The 23,586-nt window shown below is 40.3% G+C and overlaps 1 protein-coding gene across 4 annotated transcripts; it reads right to left on the reverse strand.

Annotated features, from left to right (window-relative positions):
* Window positions 1-467: 467 nt before the first annotated feature.
* Window positions 468-23,240, reverse strand: dpysl3 (dihydropyrimidinase like 3). 4 transcript variants are annotated; one of them, XM_078787582.1, is made up of 16 exons: window positions 23,184-23,240; window positions 22,520-22,816; window positions 21,805-21,849; window positions 13,220-13,308; window positions 11,824-12,008; window positions 10,061-10,225; window positions 9,918-9,979; window positions 9,612-9,692; window positions 8,859-8,927; window positions 8,276-8,396; window positions 8,047-8,203; window positions 6,895-7,036; window positions 6,628-6,798; window positions 5,295-5,474; window positions 3,193-3,346; window positions 468-1,940 (listed from the first exon to the last, which is right to left on the reverse strand). In XM_078787582.1, the coding sequence occupies exons 2-16, from the start codon at window positions 22,805-22,807 to the stop codon at window positions 1,846-1,848; spliced, it is 2,004 nt and encodes a 667-aa protein (XP_078643708.1). In that variant the 5' UTR covers window positions 22,808-22,816; window positions 23,184-23,240; the 3' UTR covers window positions 468-1,845. The 4 variants fall into 4 exon arrangements, with proteins under 4 accessions (XP_078643708.1, XP_057942053.2, XP_057942052.2 ...); XM_058086070.2 differs by lacking the exons at window positions 21,805-21,849; window positions 22,520-22,816; window positions 23,184-23,240 and adding an exon at window positions 19,391-19,585; XM_058086069.2 differs by lacking the exons at window positions 21,805-21,849; window positions 22,520-22,816; window positions 23,184-23,240 and adding an exon at window positions 19,391-19,585 and having other exon boundaries at window positions 3,175-3,346.
* Between the last annotated feature and the right edge of the window lie 346 nt (window positions 23,241-23,586).

The raw sequence follows: 23,586 nt of genomic DNA on the forward strand, positions 1-23,586 counted from the left end.
ACTTTCATGCATAGAAATGACTCAATAAATAAAAGCAAATACAGTTGTACCTTGTTTATCGCAGTTAATTGGTTCCATTGATCCCCGATCAAGTGAATTTCCGGAGAGTAGGAATCAATATTAATAAATGGAATATTTTCGTAGCTAGAGCAAAGAAAATCCAATGTTTACACCACATTGTGTAGGCAATGGGATCACTTATTCTAAACTTAAGAAAGTATTTCAAACAGAACGGGGAAAAAGTAAGAAGCAAAAAAACTTACCACTTCCACACAGAATGAGAGGATAACTTTTTCCTTTCTTTTTCTCCATGCAGTGTAATCTAATGTCATGTGTCATCAATGTAACATAGAATTACGAGTGTCTTTTTATGCTAACATTCAGCCAACTTGCGGCTTTTAGCAAATGTGCGATCTTTCTAACCCGAACGTGACAACACGGGTGAAAAACACACCTCATTCTGTCAGTCTGTTGCAACTTTTTATTCCAGAATCCAATCAGACCTCCACAACACATCTCTGCCATGTTTTGGGGTTTGATACAACAGTATAAAAAGAAACAAACTCATATAAATACAACACACCACAGCTTGATCTCTCTAAATTAATTAAGGCCACACTGAAATTAAATTAATCAGCACTATTATTGTAGCATAACAATCACAACTTTATTCTTAAGTCTTTTACTTTTGCTTAAAATTACCATTTTCTTATAACATTGAAGTCATTATACGTATATTAAACGTTACAATTTTCTGTTTCCTCGTATGTATCTTATGAATATGCCTTTGAATTTGTGAGGTTATGACATGTTTTTCCTAAATATACAATTTTTTTTAACGATATGACTAATTTCTTGTAAAATTTAGTTAAACTTTCTTTTCAGTGTGGCCCTAATAAAATGGATAAAAGCACCGTCTTCCTTCCTTCCTTCCTCCTCAGTGGAACAGCTTTACTTAGGTAGAATACTGGACTCCTACGTACTATGAGGCTGTTGATAGAGTGGTTGCATGTTGGCATAGTAGGACTTGTGTTTTTAAGGGAAGTATCTATGTTGCATGTTTTTATACTGGGAGGGATTTATACTACAAAGTGTACATTTCTTTAAACTTCATCAAGTGCAAAATGATACTCAGTCATTGTAAGACAACCATGATGTTCAGGCAATGAAACACACTTAACTCTCTTGCTACTTTTTAAATAATCATCAATGACTACATCACACGGATGGGGTCCATCTTTAAAAGGATCATGGATCACGTCACCAAAGTGTCAAAATGGCCCATGCAGGTCCATGTCCATCAGTTTTTTTTTTCAAAAACGCCTTAAGGATTTCCTAAGTACCTTTTTTCATTTACTTGGCCCCCCAAAACAACCTAAAAAAAACCAAGCTGCAACAACATCATTCACAAAGCTACATGACGACTAATGTATCTACAACGCCCTCTGGCGCTTACTAACAGTACTGCATCGTGCAGACCTGACAACATAGAAAGCTAATTAGGGTGAGTTTTTAATGTATAGAAATGTTTTTGGAACATATTTATTTTGTTAAACAACTACCAAAAGCACCAGCACAGATTTTCTAGCATATTTCACTGTTTAGAAAAGAGGCTGTAACTGGTTGTGCTTTGGTTATTTTGTGTTTTAAAAAAAACACCTTTGAAATGCTCCATTCTTGTCCAAATCCTTCATCAAACTGAAAAAAAAGTTGTCTAGCATAGTGGCAGGTAAGGCATTTTGCAGTTTGTTTGTCTGTAATTAATAATGGTCCTTTATGTCAAAGCTACCCCCACTCTTACACACAATACACAGTTGAAGTCCACCAGGGAAGAAGGCAAGGTGTTTAACTGAGTGAGGTGATGTTGGATCGGCCACCAGGGGGCACTGTAATACGGCGGCCAGCAGGCCTGATGGGGATGTCATCAGGAGTCGGGGGACCTAGGAATATAAAGGCAGGAGATATTTAAGCAATTATTATTTACATCCATCCACCCATTCATTTTCTATGCCACCTGTCCTCACTAGCCAATCCCAGGGGAATTTTGGGCAAGAGGCGGGATACACCCTGGACTGGTCGCCAGCCAATCATAGGGCACATATAGACAAACAACCATTCACACTCAAATTCATACCTATGGACGATTTAGAGTCCACTCATCACCATTTGTGATTAAGGGCTATATAAATAAAGTTGACTATACCTCATCATGATTGGCTAGGATTAATTACATTATTCTGCTACCTTATAGTAATATATTTACATTGTCAATGAAAGTGTAAATATAACCAAAAAATTCCCATGGAAATTTTGATGGGAACAATGCCGTGCGTACATTCCATGAGGAATTTAGCAAAAAAGCAAACTGTCAACTGTAAGCACACTAGCATCTAGCGAGATGGCACTCTATAGCAAAAGCGTCAATGCGGTCCTACAATATCCCTGCCTCATGCCATGTCTGTATTAGCCTTTAGATGTGAGGAAAACAACAAATTCCAACATGCTAACAGTTAGCATGGTCACACCTAGCAAGATAGCACTAAGTAGTGAAAGTGTCAAGGTAGTTCCATAGTGTCCACACATCATGCCGTGTGTATTTTCATTGATATGTATAAAAAAGTCAAATGCTAACATGCTAACTGGTAGCATGGTAGCATTTAGCTAGAAAGCATTAAGTCCTAAAAGTGTTAAGGCAGTCCCATAGTGTCCCTACATCATGCCGTGTGTGTATTTGCATTTAGACATGAGTAAATTAGCTTAAATGCTAACATGCTAACGGTTATCATGCTGGCACCTAGCAAGAGAGCCTCAAGTACCCAAAGTGCCAAAGCTGTCCTATAACCTTCCTGTATTATGCCATGTATGTATTTGCCTTTAGACATGCGTAAAGTAGCTTAAATGCTAACATGCTACAAATTAGCATGTTAGCACCTGGCAACATAGCAGTGAAACAAAGTAGGGCAAGTGGCCAGGCACTACTGTGGTGTCTGCACATGAGGTCATGTGTTGATTTACAATTGCATGCAGTACTTGTATTGTTATGCAGTACTAAAGGGCAGAGAGGTAGTGAGCCGCGGTTCGATACCAATAAAAATGGCCCGTCACATACTGCAGTACCTGAGTTAAAGCCACAAAGGATAAAACATGCATATTGCATTAAGAAGCAGTGCTCACCGCATGGTGCAAGGTTACCTGCTAGACTAAATCCAGACTGGTGCAGGTTTCTGACAGGCTGTTTGGTCGGTGACGTGCGTGCCGAGGCTGAGGGTGTGCCGCCACGCGACAGGGAGAATTCCGACACAGGGCCATCGTACATTCCCCTGGGTACTGCCCGAAGGACAGCCAGCTGCACAAAAAACAAACAAATAGAAAGGTTAGAATGGAAAAAGAAGAAAAAAGAAGCAGACATTTTTTATTACATTGTGGTTTTTGGTAAGTTTGGTTCATGTTTTTCTTTTTTTAATCCTCAGTCAAGCATCAACTGAAAGTTTGCACATCCTTAAGAATACGGTGAAAACTTGAAGGCTAGACAGGAAACTACAAATGGTTTTATTTACTGTTTAAGCCGCAACCACATTTCTAGAAACTTTCCATAAACTTTTCATGGGAAGTTCAACTGGGGAAAATTATGAGAGGGACACTTTCAGTGGGAATACTTAGGAATATGTAGGAATTCACTGAAAATAATAATAGTATTAGTACTACTACTACTACTAATAATAAACTGCATTACATAGTTGTAGGTATTATGTAAAGAAGATGATATAATAATAATAAACAATGGTGTGAAAAAGTGTCATTCATGCTTGTCACTTAAATGTTTAAGATCAGGCTGGACGGTGGTCTAGTGAGTAGCGCGCAGACCTCACAGCTGGGAGACCAGGGTTCAATTCCACCCATGTTCTCCCTGTGCATGCCTCCGGGTACTCCGGTTTCCTCCCACATTCCAAAAACATGCTAGTTTAATTGGCGACTCCAAATTGTCCATAGGTATGAATGTGAGTGTGAATGGTTGTTTGTCTATATGTGCCCTGTGATTGGCTGGCAACCAGTCCAGGGTGAGGGACCCTTGTGAGGAAAAGCGGTAGAAAATGAATCAATGAATGTTTCAGATCATCAAAAAATGTAAATCTTAGTCAATGACAACACAACTAAACACAAAATGCTGCTTTTTATTATTAAGGGGAGAAAAAAAATCCAAATGTACATGTCCCAGTGTGAAAAAGTGATCCCCTCACCATTAAAAGGAAACTTAACTGTGGTTTATCACACCTGACTTTAAGTGGAAAAGGTTATAAAGCCATTTCTAAAGCTTTGGGACTCCAGAGAACCACAGTGAGAGCCATTGACCATCAATGGCAAAAACATGGAACAGTAGTGAACCAACCAAAATGACCCCAAGACAGCAACGACCCATCCAAGAGGTCACGAAAGACCCCACGACAACATCCAAAGAACCGCAGGCCTCACTTGCCTCAGTTAAGTTCAGTGTTCATGACTCCACCATAAGAAAGACACTAGGTAAAAACGGCCTGCATGGCAGAGTTCCAAGACCAAAACCACTGCTGAAAAAAAGAACATTAAGGCTCGTCTCAATTTTGGCAGAAAACCTGATGATCCCAAAGACCTTTGGAAAAATACTGCGTGGTCGTTGAACTTTTTGGTCGTGTGTTATGGTCTGGGGATGTTTAGCTGCTTCAGGACCTGGAAGACCTGCTGTGATAAATGGAACCATGAATTCTGCTGTCTACCAAAAAAAAATCCTGAAGGAGAATATCCAGACATCTGTTGGTGACCTCAAGCTGAAACCAACTTGGGTTCTGAAGCAGGACAATGATCCAAAACACACCAGCAAGTCCACCTCTGATTGGCTGAAGAAAACAAAATGAAGACTATAGAGTGTGCACGGCGGACGAGTGGTTAGCATGCAGACCTCACAGCTAGGAGATCGGGGTTCAACTCCACCCTTGGCCATCTCTGTGTGGAGTTTGCATGTTCTCCCCGTGCATGCGTGGGTTTTCTCCGGGTACTCCGGTTTCCTCCCACATTCCAAAAACATGCTAGGTTAATTGGCCACTCCGAATTGTCCATAGGTATGAATGTGAGTGTGAATGGTTGTTTGTCTATATGTGCCCTGTGATTGGCTGGCAACCAGTCCAGGGTGTACCCCGCCTCTCGCCCGAAGACAGCTGGGATAGGCTCCAGCACCCCCTCGCGACCCTCGTGAGGATAAGCGGTAGAAAATGGATGAATGAATGAGGATGTAAAGCGCCGTGATATACTTTATGTTTTACCTGCTTCCTGGCTTTGATGCGCTTGTAGGCGTAGTCCGGGAAGGGCGAGCAAGGGATGAAGCGACCAACGCCGGAGGTCACGTGCAGGTTCCCGTCCTCCAGAACAATCTTGCCCTGACAAATGACCACCTGTGGAGCTCCACGCAGCTCCATTCCCTCAAAGATGTTGTACTCCGCAGCCTGGAATAAGAGATTTGAATAAGGAATTGGAATTGGACACCCTTTTTCCTCTTAAACTTTACTGTCCATTAAATGTTATCTTTTTTCCATTTGCACTACTTTTTCTGTTTATAATCTGGAATCCTTCATTCGGCTGTTGCTCCTTTTTGGCCTGTTTTGCAAATTGAGGCCAGAGGAGGGCATAACTCCCAATGAGTGGCTGCATGCCAAATGTGATGTCATGTCAAATATGTGTGTGTGAGTAATACTTGTAGATAAACTAACAGTCCTGCACAGCTCAATATGTATGCTAAACATGTCCGCCCCTGCCTGGCCTAGCATCAAAATAGCCATTAGGTTAGATTTATCTGTGCTGGGATAGAAATCCTCTTTTTTCCTAGTAGGACAAGCAGTGGGAAATGAACATGTGACATCATTACATAAGAGCCCACGGAGGATGCCATCCAAATTATAAAAGCTTTGCAGATTATTAGTTACGCCAGAGACAGAGCTCTTTGTGTCTTTGTCTGGTGAATGAGAGACAAATACAACGAAAGAGCTTCACTAGGCTGAATTTGGTGGATTTCATTCGATTTTTCTAGTGTACCAAATGAGGAAATTTAACAAAAGCACACATAATTCTTTCAAACACTTTCTTAAGTTTAACTAAAGTTTAACTAAAGTAATAACTTAAGTAATAACTAAATTGGAGAGGCTAACTCGTTAGCTCACTAGCTTACTATGCTAGCAGTGGCCTTCAGCAGGGCGGGTGGAAAAAAGCTTGTGTAAAACGGCATAAAAATCCAATGTTGTATTTCCTAAATGTGTTTTCCACTTTAGTTTCCCTACTAAAACTGTGTACAAATGTTCCAAATCTCTGGTCTTTGTGGAACATCTGCCATGTGATCAAATACTTATCTCCATATTGTTCTCAATACTCAGTGTAATATATGATAGGAAATACCACTTCATGGTTGTTAGCATTACCTCAATGTGTTTTTTTTTGATTCAGTGAGTCAGATAAAGATCCTTTGAGACCTCATTTCCGTTCTGAGGAACTGGGAGCTCCCTGGATGATTGTCAAAAATGTGTTTTCTCCAACTTTAGAAGCTCTGCGCTGCTCTTTTTATTCTACGTCCATGTTGAATTACATATATCAATGGGGTTCACTCACCGAGTTGTGTGTTTTGGCTGTGATGGTTCGTATGGCATCCGTGTCCCAGATGGCCAGGTCGGCATCAGAACCCACGGCGATCCGACCCTTGCGTGGGTACAGGTTGAGGATCTTGGCGGCGTTGGTGCTGGTGACAGCGACAAACACGTTCTCGTCCATCTTGCCTGTAGTCTGTACAGGAAAAGAAACAGAGCTGGAGTTAAAGATAAATAAATATAGATACATGTACTGTATATGATTTTGGATGAAGATGTAAGAGTGCCTGACCACAGCTTTGTCCCAAATGAGCGACATCCTTTCCTCCACCCCGTTGACACCCTCCGGGATTTGAGTGAAATCGTCCTTGCCGATGGCCTTCTGAGCCACACTGAAGGTGCAGTGAGCGCTGCCCGTCACGCTCAGATCTCCGCTGGAGGTCACCAAAACAAGTCACAAAGACAAAAGACTTGAGTTAGTCCTTTTTGACTGGAAACTATTTCCTGATTGACAGGCAAACTCACACTTACAGTCGTGTTCCAACTAAGAATAACTCTGTATTGACATTACAACAACACAATTCAAATCCCATCCCTAGATAGCACGGACGCTAACAAACTGGAAAACAGAAATATGGCACTCCATGAGTTACTGTATTCCTTTTTGTTTGATGAAAAATACCATGGAAGGGTTTGAATGACTTAAAGAATGCTAACAATGCTAACATGCTATTGTTAGCATACTAACATCTAGCATAATAGCGCTAAGTGTTCGTATACTGTAAGTGCCTACCTCTGAAAATGCTAAACCTGTTATACTATGCTAGCATGCTAATGTTAATATGGTAACACCTAGCATGATAATGCCAAGTGTCTGCTTAAGTTCATATTCATAAAAATCACAAAAATGCTGGTAATTTCATATTAAAATGCTAGCAATGCTAACATGCTAGCACCTAGCATATTAGTGTCTACCTATGAAAATGGCTAAAAATGTTACTATGCTAATTTTATCACGCTAGTATTAGCATGTTAGCATGCTAACACATAGCATGATAGTGCTACGTGTTCTTTTAAGTGTCTACCCACGGAAATAGCTAAAATTGCTACTATGCTAACATTAGCTAATATTAATGTTAGCATGCTAGCATCAAACATGATAGCGATAAGCGTTTATATATGTATCCACTCATGAAAAATGATAATGCTAACATTAGTATGCCAACACCTAGCCTGTTAGCGCAATGTACCAGCAAAATGTACATTGCGTACAATGACCCAAACAAGTGCTCACAATAAAGATACGCACAAATGTTATGGCATCCTCAAAAAAATTCCTGTATCCAGACAGTGATCCAGAAACACGAAAAATACTAAGGTATATACATTTAACTATAATAAAAACAATAAATAATGTCATTAATATTCAGCAGTTTTGTCGTACCTTGACAGAAGCGTGTTCAGGTAGTCCGGAGTGGTAGGGTCAGGACTGAGAGGTGGGGATGTGACAAAAGACGCCGCTTTAGCCCAGTTCTTGCTCCAGTAATGCGTTCCATCAGTACCCAGGCTGGCAGTGATTGGTTCCCCGAACACAACATTCCCTAATAAGAAAACACTATTAAGGAAACGCTCCTAAAAAGTGCATAGAGTTGAGTTGTCGGCCAATAATCTACCTTTTTTGCGGGCTTGTGAGATGATGTCGGCAGCGCTCTTGCTCATGACGCGGGTCACGTAGAGGGGACAGTTGGTTTGGCTGGCAATGGTGATGGCCCGGAATACTGCCTCCGCTTCCAGCTAGAGTGGAAAAAAAACAAGTATGGTTTTCTCAAATAAAGCCTAGCACAGCAAATATCGTATTTAGTCGGCTGTTTTAATAATGACTTTCCAACCAAAAAGTATCGACCTTGAACTTGAACCTGAATGAAGTTCAGTTACATTAACTTACAGGACGATGGAATCAATGTGTGGGGAAAGTTGAGTTAAATTGTGTCTGCTTAAATACGCAATTAAAAACAGTTCATTGAGGTTGCTTCTTAATTCTCAAAGCAGACAACGTCCTTGCTGAGCTGAGATCATTCAGCTGTTTTCTTCTGAGGCTGATGATTTACGCCCAAACGTCACTAATGTGCATGAAACCACATGTGCAATAACAAAAACATTGTATATTTACATTCCAATAACAACAAAACGACATAGCACACACACCAACACATACTGTACATAGATTAGTAGTAATGCTTATGATATGTTTATGACCTCCTCAGGCCGGCTCAGCACGTGACCCTCTGGCCCGGAGATTCCCATCTGCAGCATACGTGCCTGCTCCTGTTGGATCATCACACAACAACAACAAATATTTTAGAAGCCGCTATATATTCATTCATTTTCTATCGCTTATCTTCACGAGGGTAGGGGAGGTGCTGGAGCCTATCCCAGCTGTCTTCGGGCGAGAGGCGGGGTACACCCTGGACTGGTCGCTAGCCAATCACAGGGCACATATAGACAATCAACCATTCACACTCACATTCATACCTATGGACAATTTGGAGTGGCTAATTAGCCTTAGCATGTTTTTGGAATGTGGGAGGAAACTGGAGTACCCGGAGAAAACCCACGCATGCACGGGGAGAACATGCAAACTCCACACAGAGATGGCCGAGGAAGGAATTGAACTCGGGTCTCCTAGCTGTGAGGCCAACCACTAGTCAACCGTGCTGCCAGCCACTATATAGTGATATTTTAATACACTGAAATTATTGTGTGCCCATTAACTATCCATCCATCCATAATTTTCTATGCTACTTATATATTATGTTATATATTATAACATATTATAATACTATATATGTGCAAACATATTTAACATGCTTTTTTTTAAATTTCAGGTCATGATATAATAAGCTTCGTAGTCTGTGTTTCTAGAAGATGCTCCATAAAAAGGAAGAAAAAAGGGAACCGGGATATGACATTGAGAATCAAGGCCGTCAAATTTGTATTTTTTTTTTTTACCTCTGCGATTATCTCTCCATTTTCAGCATGGACCTGAGCAACGCCCCCCCTCTCTGCCAAAAAAGTGAACACCTCATAGAGCTGCAACCACAATAGAGAGAGAGAAAAAAACACATTATAGTCACAAGTTCTTGCTATACAAAGAATCACTATCCTTTTGATCTCAGGTGGCACACTGCAATTACTGTGTCCCAAAATGGCCTGCATGTTGTTATGTTGTGTGTGAGTGTGTGTGTGTGCCAGATGTGTGACACTTGTTTTAAGCCATGCTATTTTGGTTAGCCACATGTTGTCTGAGCTACAAACCTCACTGTTGCTCATCTGGTAGTAGTCCTTATATGCCATATAGACCTGGAAAGAGTTCACACCTATAAAGTGAGAAAAGACAAAGCAAATATGACCCAAAAGTTGCATGAAGAAAGCAGAAAATGGGATAAGACAAAACACACCTTTGTCCTTCATCAGGTTGTCCACCTCCTGCTTGACGCTGTCGTTCCAGTGGGTGATGTCCACATGGAGAGAATAGTCACAGCAGGCCTTCTCGTCAGCCCACATCTTCCACTGGTCATAGGCCTCCATCAGGCTGCTTCCTGCCTCTGGGATCACATGATCCACTGTGTGGGGAGTGGGGGGGGCAGGCATACTGTAGTTACCACGGGGTGATGTCAAGATGAGACTGCTGGTGTTTTCTATTTTTTGTTCAGTGTCGTCTTGCAGGATCAGCTGTCACCGTGAGGTTTCGGCTGCGATCCACCAGTGGCAACTAAACTTCGGCACATGTCACATTTCGTTCATGTCACAGCGTGAGGGTGACGTGATCAGACATATTCCTCGGACCCCAAATATTTAACCCGTTTTCCGAAGACGAGGGCAAAAAAAAAGACAAAATGAATGTTTACCTTAAAATCATCAACTCCAATCGTAACTTTTGCTAACTTTCTACCGACATTTGATCAACTTTTTTTCCAGCCAAGTCACTGGTGTGTGTGTGTGTGTGTGAGTGAGTGACAGGAAAAAAAGCTCTGAATGTCTTAGAGCAAATATGTCGACCTCAAATATAAGATGCAAGATGATGGATGTAAATATGGAACTGGTGTTGAATTAATATGTACATTTCGCTTTTGCATCCTACAGAAATGTGAGTGACAGGAAAAAAAGCTCTGACAGTCTTGGAGCAAATATGTAGACCCCAAATATAAGTTGCAAGATGATGGATGTAAAGATGGAACCTGTGTAGAATTTATATGTAAGTTTCGCTTTTGCGTCTTACAGAAATTATGATGCATTCAAGGACTGCCAAACAAAGTGCAGAATCTTAACAAACAACCTATTTTTGGAGAATAAATAACATTTGGACCAAAATGAGCAAATTAACTAACCCTAAATCAAAATGCTGAATGGTGAGTGAGAGGATCCACAGTGGTGTATTTGATGGTGTTGTATCCACACGTAAATATCCAAAACCGCAGGTAATGTTACTGTATTTATCAAATAGTGGCTTCCGCTCTTATAGATGCCATACCTCAAATAATAAAGTAACTTGTGATACCTTCATGTGTCATACTAGACCCCATTACACACTGGTAAAAGATCATAATATATAAAACAACCTCCTCTCTAATAAGAGCCTTTCCCCTTATAAACACATGATACTCTCTGCAGTCGTGTAAGTGTATGCGTACAACCTTGGCAACTACACTATAGGTTATAGTATGTTATATAATTTAGTAAGGACAAAACATGGACATGAAGCATATAACAATCACATTCAGTGACCATACAATGTCTGCACCATTGTTATAATGACAATAATAACAGTTTACGGTCACACTATCAAGCTGTGTGTAGGTGGGCAACTATTCACAACACGCACACAGAGAGTGAATGTTTTCACCCCCCTATGAAATATAATCCCTCCACCCCAATGAATGGTAACAGTGGCACGTCTGTTAGTGGATGTGTCTCACCCCGCTTCCAGAGAAGTTAATAGCATTAATGCCATTCTGTTATCTAGCAGCTGTTGCTTGCAATGGCGCACACACAAACACACACATGCACAGTTTCCATGGGAGCCAATCAGGTCCCCCCCTTTCCTTTACGAGTCCATTTGAATGGTCTTGTTTTGGAGAGTTGCCCGTCTAACACTCTCTTAGCATCTCAGTTTCACGTCTTTCTCTGTTCTTTGGTGTTTTAACCTGAGACTTTCCCTTACCGATCATGGTGGTGCCTCCAGCAAGAGCTGCCTTGGACCCCTGAGCAAAGTCGTCCACCGTGGTTGTCCCACGGTACGGCATCTGGAGGTGGGTGTGAATGTCGATGCCACCGGGGATCACCATCTTGCCATTGGCCTCGATGGTCTTCACGCCGCCGGGCACGATCAGGTTGTCGCCGATCTGCCTGTGGACGATTTGGAGGTGTCAACCAGTTAGAGTTAGAGTCAGGGTTTGAGGGTTTTGCAACATTAACTGGAGATTTGGTTAGGGTTGGGAAGAATTAACCAGAATTACAGTTAGTGTTTGATGGCACTGACCAGGACAAGGTTTTGGGACTATCAACCAGGGTTGGAAGGTTTTAGAATGAGAGTTAAGAGGAGTTAACAAGAGTTAAAGTAAGCAAGTTGGTAAGCAAGCCTTAACCAAGGTCTACATTGGTGTTAGAAGGCATTGACCAAGACAAATGTTAGGTTTTGGGACTGTCAACCAGGGTTGGAAGGTGTTAGAATGAGAGTTAAGAGGAGTTAACAAGAGTTAAGGTAAGCAAGTTGGTAAGCAAGCCTTAACCAAGGTCTAGATTAGGGTTAGGAGGCATTGACCAGGATTAGAGTTAAGGTTAGGGTTAGGTTTTGAAGGTGTTCACCAGAGTTTGGAGTTTAGCAGTATTAACCAGGGTTTATCCTGGTGTTTGGATAACATTTAGTTAGAATTTAGCGTTGTGAACTGGGGTTAGGTTTAGCGTTACAGTTAAAGGGCAATAACCACTATTTGGGTTTGGGTTAGGAGGGGAAAGTTGTGGTTCGGAGGCATTAACCAGAATTTGATTTAACCAAGGTTACGGTCAGTAGGCATTAATCAGGCAGAGTTAGCCTTGGGTTGGGATTACATTTGGTTTCTATTTAAAGTTAAACCGTAGTTAATAAAATGGGTTTGGAGATGTTAACCACATATCTAACTTGTTGCTACTTTACCAGTTGCTCAGTGAGCCTGCACTTAATTTGTTAATATGCAACACCAATCTTCCTGAGTAAGGAAGTACAGACTCAAGGAATATCATTGGAAAAATATAGGTCAAATGGGATTAGGGTGATTTTTACCAAGTTACCAAGAGGCTGAGTTACTGGAAACCTTCTATCTTGTGAGGAAATGTTGTTAATGGCATGTTCTGTTTTGTTTTAGGCTTTATTTAGACAGCAATATTTGGACCCGTCTCACCTTTTTCGTACACTCCTACCCCATGACTCAAGTCTAAAATATTCTCCCCCAAAAGGCTTTCCAAGTCTTGAATATTCCCAGAAACGTTTGTACTATCTCAGCTGGGATTTGCACAAGCCTTTAAGAACTTTTGGGATGAGGGATGAAAACCAAAGGAACGGATAAGAGGACTGGACTTACTTGATGAGGCCATCCTCCATGTAGATGTCTGCATGGAAGGACTGATCATCATTCACGATCCTGCCACCTTTGATAAGAAGCCGGTCGCTCTGTAAGGAGAAAAAAAATTTATTAAAAGGAGTTCACCGGTATTTTCCTCACTATTCATCATAAAGAGCAGGATAATCCAAAGACTTGATTCCACATATAGTTTGGTATCACGTGATGTGTCGTCTAATCTGGGCGTTGCCATGACGCCACAGAGTCAGACAATCCAATGTGCTTGTACGCCATGCATGGACTGATTCCAACAGTCCGTTGCCATAGTGATGAGTTCACTGCAGGGAGGTGGGGAGCAGATAGAGATGAGGGGACTGGGTTTTGCTGAGTCGTTGGAGGAAAACCAAGACAGAGGATGCCAAAAAGGTCAAAGTCCTAAAGCTAGCATTCAAATCTTGTCAAGTTGACTTTAGGATGAAACAAACGGAGCAACTGCCAAGTCTCATCAGTAATGAGTGTTTATTTGGATTTCAAAAGCTCCAATCAATGCTGATGGAGTATCGTGAAAGCAAGCTGAGAGACCTTCCAAGCGACCACACCCTGAAAGCATTACAGTATTAGAATGGAGCTCTCAGTCATAGCTGGAACGCAACACACGTACACATCATGCAGCAAAGCACTGCCCTAAAACTGTCGCTCATTCAGCTCAAAGACCACCCCCCTCTCTCCTTAGAGATACCGTTACACTGCCCTATACTGTATACTGTACCGCCCTACACTTCCTAATAGTCACAATGGATATTCTTAGGAGGATGGATGGAAAAAACTATTATATTTTAGTATGACCTAAGGTTAGTTACTCTACTGTTCTGCCTACGGATGGAATAGGACTATGTCTACTGTAACTAACTTACTAACAAACCTTACAATGCAATCCATACAATGCAATGATGCATAATAATAATACTGGTAATAATAAGCATATTGGTTTTTCATACATCCTAAAATACCGTAAAATATATAGTGTGGACTCCTACTAATACATGCAATTCAGTATTTTTACATACAATACCCAAAATAACACGTACAATACATTCATTCATTTTCTACCGCTTATCCTCAGAGGGTTGCAGGGGGTGCTGGAGCCTATCCCAGCTGTCTTCGGGCGAGAGGCGGGGTACATCCTGCACTGGTCGCCAGCCAATCACAGTCCACATATAGACAAACAACCATTCACACTCACATTCATACCTATGGACAATTTGGAGTCGCCAATTAACCTAGCATGTTTTTGGAATGTGGGAGGAAACCGGAATACCCGGAGAATACCCACGCATGCACGGGGAGAACATGCAAACTCCACACAGAGATGGCCGAGGGTGGAATTGAACCCGGGTCTCCTAGCTGTGAGGCCTGAGTGCTAACCACTTTCTGCCGTGCAGCTACATATAATACAGTTAATCCTAATATGCAATATCTTTATGTACAATACTTCCAATATGTGCAATACAAAATTATTACGTTATATATTTGTAGTACCTACAATACTACCAAAACGCACTACAGCATCAATACTTCTTTTTGTGGTATCAGCGACAAAGCGTGACAGTATGTCACATTTTTGCGCTGAATAATGTGCTGGAAAAAATATTTTCTCATAATGCATCCTCTTAAACTTTATTTAACTTTATTTAATTCAAGTTGAGAAATATGCAAGTGTCAGTAAGTCAGCACCATTCTCAGACTGAGTAATCCTCTTTGGGTTTTTATTGAAGCAAAAGCTTTCTTAACTTTGTGCTTGATGAAAGTATTTCTTTCTGGAAATGGAGTAAAAGTCACATGATGGTGGATGTTAATACAAACAAGCGTATTACGCTTCTACGCGTATTTCAGAAAGATTGAAAGATTGATTGTGGGAGTCGACTTTGATGCTGATTTGCTTGGACCTTCCAGGGTCATGTCCTATTTTGTCATTCCCAATGACTGTATCCTGTTTAACAAGGGGAAAAAGGCCAATCTGTACATGAGAGTTATAGCCGTAATAAAGTACATCACGCTTCTAGAATGTTACTGTCAGTTCAATTAAAACTCATTTAATAAGAAACTTTGCTTTGTCTAAATGCTGAATAATGGAAACTATATTGACGCTATGCAATTCTTGACTGATTTATAGGTTGTACATAATGTAATATGTTCAGCATTCGGGTTTTGAGTCGAGAATTAATTTTTTTTTGCTCTCTGCCAAAAAAGGATTTTATCAGCTGGCGAAGTCAACAAACTGAACCATTTAGAGAGGATTAACTCAAGCATCACGCAAGGATTTTGGGGTTGCTTTACACAACAATAACCTGGTACAAATCAACCATCTGAAGCATATTGGAGTGCATTACTTGCCTGCAACCAGCAGAGGCGCTGTTGGTTTGGTTGCAACTATGGGAAGTTGAGCTACAACGGGTTTTCTCCGGGTACTCCTCCCACATTCCCAAAAACATGCATGTTAGGTTAATTGCTGACTACAGGGTGTAAGTCAAAGTCAGCTGGGATAGGCTCCAGCATACCACCCGCGACCCTAATGAGGATAAAGCAGCATAGAACTCTATCACACTGTTTCAAAAATATGAATAAATCATTCTGTTTCATTGTTGAATACGGCTTATTTGTCAATAATATGAATATTGAAGCATTTTTTTGCCTAAATATAGCATTTTCAAGCATGAAAATGGCTGGATTAACATAAATATATGTACATACGGCATTCAGGAGACACAAAAAACATATACTGTATATACACTGTGTGGTTATGTTTCACATAAAGATTGTGGATGATGAGCAAAATTTCCTTTAAGGTTATTTTTACACATTTATATGTATTATTAAAAATAGTACCTATTCTCCTACCTATAATGATTGCTGACAGATGAGTAGAGGTAAAGTTCAGATGAAAAACAAACAACAAAGCTCCAAAAATAGTCCTACTCTTCTCTGTGTGCACAGGAAGAGCAGCTCCGATGTAAAATACAAGCCAGGATGTTGTTACTATGCATTTTTTCCACTTTCACCAGACTGCTGGGGTGGCTGACCATTTTTAACAGACGTTCAGTAATTCCTGATGGTGGGCAAACCCTTGTTAGGATGCTGGAGTGGAGGGGTGGGGGGGGGGGGGGGTGTTTGTGTCGGCACGCAGGCTTCTGTTTTCTGTTTCAGTTCAGTTGCCTAGCAAGCAAAAAATATTTACCACAAAATTACGGATTCTGTTCACACTCCGGGGAGGAAAAAAAATGTCCTTAATTGCGGCAGTCATTGAGTATAGCACCAAAAAGTCCGTCCCTCTCTGTTTTGGTGCCATCTTATAAAGCGGTTGCTATGGTGAGTCACGTTGTTCTAGTTTGTGTGCCGACTTTGTGGCAGGCGGCGTGCATGGTATGAGATGGCATGAGACGCAGTTTGGGTTTAATTTCCTTGCTTTTCTTTTTTCTTTTTTTTTTTTTTTCCTGAGGGAGGGGAGGATTACTACCGAACACCGAGTGTGCTGTGGAGGCAGCATGGCGGAAAGGAAGAACCCCACCTAGAAATGTGACACAGCCTCTTTGGCAAAGGCTGATGTGAGGAAGCAGCTGGAGGAGAATGGACAGGCATGGAAAGTACAGTAGGAGCGGGGCGGATACAATCATACAGTACATATATTGTATACTGTACACTAGGGATAGTCAAGTCAATTCACCAGGGAGCTACATTTTCACAAAGTACACCTTCGGGAGTGATTGTCCTGTCCACTAACATACATCATCTATTGAACAGATGAGCGAATACTCAAAGATCATCTATATAACAGGAGCATTGCTTAGATATAAGCAGAAAGCAGTGCAAAGACACACATTTATGTTAATGAAAATGTAGAGTAGCGTCCCACCCAGAAGCACAGATTGTCTATTAAACAGAAGCCTAATTCTAATCCAGCCATCATGTTTCCAAATAACACCACAAGTGAAACCGGAAAATATCATCCCTAGCCACAGCATGCTTGGAATGTCAAAAATATATTAACTCACTCAGTACCAAAGATGTATTTTTAACTATTAACAACCCGACCGCTTTAATGCTATTTCCTTATCGGTTAGCTTCAGTATAACAACATTATTAAAAAAGATATGATATAATATGGGACGAGTGGTTAGCATACAGGCCTCACAGCTAGGAGACCCGAGTTCAATTCCACCCTCAGCCATCTCTGTGTGGAGTTTGCATGTTCTCCCCGTGCATGCGTGGGTTTTCTCCGGGTACTCCGGTTTCCTCCCACATTCCAAAAACATGCTAGGTTAATTGGCGACTCCAAATTGTCCATAGGTATGAATGTGAGTGTGAATGGTTGTTTGTCTATATGTGCCCTGTGATTGGCTGGCCACCAGTCCAGGGTGTAAATGAATGCATGAATGAATCTCTCATGGAAATACAGTTTCTAATATGTGGCGTTCATGGTATTCGGAGCCCAAAAGTTCCCTGACACATGGTCTTTATTATGTATTTATTTTTATGCCTACTAAATACGTAACATTGACTATAGGGGTGTTATTTTGTGTCTAGAGAGCTCTAATAATGTTAAACACCACATTTATAAGGTACTAAACAAGGTTTTGGATGCTCTAACTATAAAACATTCACTCATTAATTTTCTACCGCTTATCCTCACGAGGGTCGCGGGGGTGCTGGAGCCTATCCCAGCTGTCTTTGGGGCGAGAGGCGGGGTAAATCACGGACTGGTCGCCAGCCAATCACAGGGCACATATAGACAAACAACCATTCACACTCACATTCATACCTATGGACAATTTGGAGTCGCCAATTAACCTAGCATGTTTTTGGAATGTGGGAGGAAACCGGAGTACCCGGAGAAAACCCACGCATGCACGGGGAGAACATGCAAACTCCACACAGAGATGTCCGAGGGTGGAATTGAAATCGGGTCTCCTAGCTGTGAGCCCTGCACGCTAACCACTAGTCCACTGTGCAGCCAAACTATAAAACATTTATACGTAAATAAGGAATCCTATCACTTATCAGATTCGGGCCTGGAACCAATGAATCAAATCAATTGCTTTCTCTCACTCTGGAGGAACCTTCATGACCTTAATCATTTAAAAGGTTGGGAGCAGAAGAGCAGTATAAGTGTCCAATTTGTACCTGCTCATAAAACATGAACTCTAACAGCTGTGGCTGTGGGCAAACTCCTGATGGAGTAGCCGCATTTGAAGTTAGCATCTGCATGCGCTATTAAACATTGCTGCTAAACGGTTGGTGTGAAACTCATGCGTGTTACACCCGCTGTAGTGTTATGTTTAGGTTCTATACAGATTAGGTTAAAACATGTGAGACAAAGACCTAGCTACACTGACTGCACACAGTGCGGCATCAATGACAAACCGGCCGGCAACACACACACACACACACACACACACACACACACACACAAAGAAGAAGCCGACGATGACATCTGCAGCTGGAAGACAAACCAAAGCCGCAGCTGTCCAACTGGCATCCTTTCAACCTCCACCCTGCGTGCTGTGACACAATCACTCTCCTCTTCCACACACAATTAAACACTCCTTTATATGTCAGCATCACCAATGGGCGTGTCCCACCCATCCTCCCCCTCCCCCCTCCCACCTATGTGCTTTTCCTCCTCCTCTGCTGCAGCACACAAGCCTGCAACATCAACATACTGTCAGCATTAAAACAGGAAAATGTGATTTTGAATTTCCTTCATGATTGGCAACACCTTTAGGTTGCCAGAGTTAAGAAGATTGAATGACTGTAGAGCAAAAACGACACCAAAAGGCTCACGGAAAAGAAGATGAAATGAGAAGGGGGAGGATGCATCTTGAATAATCCTATTGATTGCATGAAAAATGTAATTTAATGCAGTGAAAACAATTACAAATAAATATCATTCGGTTAGGGTATTGGATTAAAGTGTGTTTTTTTTCTGGGCGAGTCCCTCAACAAAGAAAAGGCAGGACACCTTTAAGAAAACGCCTAATGTCGTGCCTGTCCACCACAATGTCGTCGCTGCAGCATGACGCCTAATAGTAATAATAATATACAACAATAAGCATATTATTTAATCGACAGTTATTGCAGTGATTTTATCCAGTCATCAAAGTTCCCACATTCAGTGAAGGGTCGTGAACTACTCACCGTGATCTTAGGGATGTTCTTTTTGCCTTGATAAGACATGGTTCCCGGTGTCTTTTTAAGAAGAAAAAAACGATGAAAAGAATGATTCCCTCTTGGGTGGATGCTGGATGTGGAATGTTGTGTCAGCCAGCACCGATGTGCACACACTCGCACACACACACACTAACACACACGCAGCCTCGCAAAGTGTTGCAGCAGCAGTGGAGCGTCAATGGCCCAAGCTAGTAGCCGGCCCCTCCCTCAAAATGGAAAGTAGTGGCGGCAAATGGCCGCTGGAGGGCGACAGACTTTATTTTAACAGACTTCTGAATAATTATGCACTTATGACAATCGAATAAGAAACTAAAGGATTCATAAAAACATTCTTATATCTTATCTACTAAGTGTATACTTGCTATTATGTCTGTTGATCTTTAATTTCTCCCTTAAAAATACACGTAATACAAAATACTACTAATTTAATGTAAATAATTCACATTACATTAAAAACATCACATTACAAACATTACATTCATTACATCAAATGGGATAAATGAAAATAAAGATTTGTTGTGTATTTTTTTAATACTACTAATCCTCCTCTTACTACTACTAATAATAATGGTAATTTTGCTTTGATTTTTTTTGTTTATTTGTTAAAAACAATACTAATAACACATTTAAAAAACAATAATTGATAAGACACAAAATAATACAAAAAACACTAAGTAAAAGCTGATGCCATAATAATAATAATCAGTATATCTATTTATTTATATCAGGCAATTAAATAATTCAATAAATATATTATTATTATAAATTCTAACAATAACAAATGTTTGCTGTTGTTATGTATGTTGATCTCTATAGCTAGCTAGCTATTTGTTAAAGACAGACATCTATTAATTAATAATGCCATTGATTGAGCAACATCCATTTTATCCCATCTGTGTACATTCACTATGCAAAAATCAATGTTAAAAGCACATTTAAACTTTTACTTCCTTGAGTCGTAATTTAAGCCATTCAGGGATGCAAATGAACCTTTCAAGCCCAGGAAAAAGTGGGGAATGTTATCATAGAGTCAGGTACAAAAGTGTAGAATGTACCCTTTTCATATGGAATGTTATGTCCAGTATAGTAAACACTGAAAAGACATGATTGTTTTCAAACAGAGAAGGGCCCGAAATGATATAGCAGCTGTCAGCCTGTCCTCACCATATGAAACATGACCCACCTTACATACGTACCCCCCTATGATAAAGCCATCCATTGTTTGGAGACCACCCTGTGTCTTCACTACACCGGTGTTTTCCTCCATGACTCCATCATCAGCACTAATACAACACGTAATGCTTAGAATGTTAAATCTGCTCAGCATCCACGGTGTAACAACTGTCACCAAAGCAAACTGTCACTGGCGTCAGGCTGACAACACACAAATCCTGCTGTGTCACCGCTTGTCTGTATGAGGAGTCAACACACACAGTAGTTCAGCATGCAACCACATATTATGACCTCATACAACACACAATTTGGAAAACATTGACTCGGGCCACACAAAGAAAGAAAAGTGATGGACCACACCGAGACAAGGGTGCAAGAATTTTTTTTTCATTCTTTTTTGCATGTAAAACTATAATTACTGTCTCTAAAATGTGTTTTGTGTTATTAATTGGATTTACATTAGTTTCTACAGAGTTTGCTTGGTTAGAGTCTGTTTTGGTTTGAGCCGGACCTTCTGGAACAGGTTAAGGACGTTAACCAAGGCATCGTAATTTTATTGAAAAATGTAAACCTTGAAAAATATTTTTAAAAAGATTACAAGATTTTTGTTCCTCATTAACAACTGTAATTTTGTGTACCGTGTTATAGATTTGTTGCAAAAGAGAGAGATAGACAAAGTATACATGGGCCGCACAAAAGAGAAAGGTGATGGACCGCACCGAGACAAGGGTGCAAGATATTTTTTTCAGTCTTTTTTGCATGTATTGTATAATTATTGTCTCTAAAATGTGTTTTGTGTTAGATTAATTGGATTTGCATTATTTTCTACGGCGTTTGCTTGGTTAGAGTCCGTTTTGGTTTAAGCCGGACCTTCTGGAACAGGTTAAGGACGTTAACCAAGACATCGCAATTTTATTGAATAATTTAAACCTTGAAAAATATTTTTTAAAAGATTCCAAGATTTTTGTTTCTCATTAACTACTGTAATTTTGTGTACATTATTGTAAAGCGTTACAGATTTGTTGCAAAAGAGAGAGATAGACAAAGTATATATGGGTCGCACAAAAGAGGAAGGTGATGGACCGCACCGAGACAAGGGTGCAAAAATTTTTTTTTCATTCTTTTTTGCATGTTTACGATAATTATTGTCTCTAAAATGTGTTTTATGTTAGATTAATTGGATTTACATTATTTTCTAAAGGGTTTGCTTTGGTTAGAGTCCGTTTTGGTTTGAGCCGGACCTTCTGGAACGAGTTAATGACGCTAACCAAGGCAGTGTATTTTTACTGAAAAATGTAAACCTTGAAAAATATCTTTTTTTAAATTACAAGATTTTAAAATATCTGAAATTAAACTAATTAATTATTAATTTTCATTAATTAATAAAAAACAATTAGATTGGATACTTCACTTCACTTAAATTATGCAAAATAATTAAGTCCATGAAATCTATATTTAAAAATGTATACTTTACATTTTAATATTGAAAAATATGAACTAAAAGAAAAAAAACATTATTAAAAAAATATAATTTGACAGCTAAGTTGTCCATACTTCTATTACATGTGCTAAATTGTGTTTTTATTTGCAACAGTCGGTAAATATTTTTAACAGTCGGTGTTCAATATTTTACCAAAAATTAACCACTTGGCGCACATTGCTCATGGAAATATGAACTATGCATGTTTTAGAAATCATTTTGCAATAAAAGATGCATTCCTAAATGTGCACTAGACCAATTGTGTGAAGTATATTCAGTATGACAGTTGTATTCATGTGATCACATTTAACTCATTCTGCTTTCATTGATGTAATTATACTACATAATGTATGTAAGGTTGTTATACTGAAATATTATCATAAAAAGCAAGTGGTAGTAAAATGGAAAGTCAGCAATGACACACTCTGCTGTCATGCACACATGCTGCTCACCTTGTCATCCTCCATGTCCAGCCTCTCAGAACCAGACCCAACAACATGTGGACTCCTTGGACCTGGACCAGGTGTTGTCTCCCTGCTGGAGGCCCCCAGGCTACGTGGGCTCCTCTGGCGCACACTGAGAGCATCAAAGTCTATCGTTTTACTCTCAAACGCATCGTGTACGCTGCAGAACAAGCCGCCGTATTTCTGCCGAACTGCTTGTTCTGTAGAAGCGGGTCTGGCCAGATACACTGGTAGGTCGTTGTCTGGGTTCTTCTTGTGCTCTGCCATGCTTGTTGCCTGCACGAGTGACACAGGAGGAGGAGGGTAGAAGTGGGGGCTGAGAAGGTGTGTGTGTGTGAAGAGTGTATATTAGGAACACAATTAGAGTAAATCATGAAGAGGATCCTTTAATTGTAAAATAATATATAATACGTAGCGATGAACATTATTAACATTTTACCTTAGCAATGTCTATTAGTTGTATATTGTGTTTAGTTTTATACATTGAGCAAAATATTATCATTATCAACAACATATTATCCAGTCTCATGTTGATAGGTGTATTAACGTTCTTTTTGTTCAGCAGTGGTTTTCGTCTTGGAACACTACCATGGGGGTTGTTTTTGCCCAATGTCTTTCATATGGTGGAGTCATGAACACTGACCTTAACTGAGGTTGTTGTTGTGGGGCCTTTTGTGACCTCTTGGATGAGTCGTCCCTGCACTTTTTTGATCGGCCTGCCACCCCTGTTCACCCCTGATTACCACTGTTCCATGTTTTCGCCATGAGTAGATAATGGCTCTCACTGTGGTTTGCTAGAGTCCCAAAGCTTTAGAAATGCTTTATAACCTACAACTCAGGTATGATAAACCACTGCTATGTTGTAATGTGTGGGCAATCATTTTTTTCATTTAAAAACTGCATTTAGTTTTCAGTTGTATTGTCATTGGCTAATATGTCCATTTGTTTGATGATCTGAAACATTTATGTGTAACATTTCTGAAAAATATTCTCACCAGACCTTTAATGATGCGGCTGCAATGTTATTGTGGACAACATGGTGTTTC

Source organism: Doryrhamphus excisus, linkage group LG21, assembly GCF_037039965.1.
Source record: "Doryrhamphus excisus strain RoL-2023G ecotype Guam linkage group LG21, RoL_Dexc_Guam_v1.1, whole genome shotgun sequence".
In the NCBI taxonomy this organism is placed as follows: Eukaryota; Metazoa; Chordata; class Actinopteri; order Syngnathiformes; family Syngnathidae; genus Doryrhamphus; species Doryrhamphus excisus.

Bases quoted from the DNA above. Each gene is read 5' to 3' on its own strand.
- dpysl3 (XM_078787582.1), bottom strand. From the start codon at position 22,807: ATGGCAGAGCACAAGAAGAACCCAGACAACGACCTACCAGTGTATCTG. The intron at 8,928-9,611 runs GTAAAAAAAAAA...ATGATCCAACAG, and splicing joins ATGGAGAGATAATCGCAGAG to GAGCAGGCACGTATGCTGCA. The intron at 5,475-6,627 runs GTGAGTGAACCC...CTCTTATTCCAG, and splicing joins CAGCCAAAACACACAACTCG to GCTGCGGAGTACAACATCTT.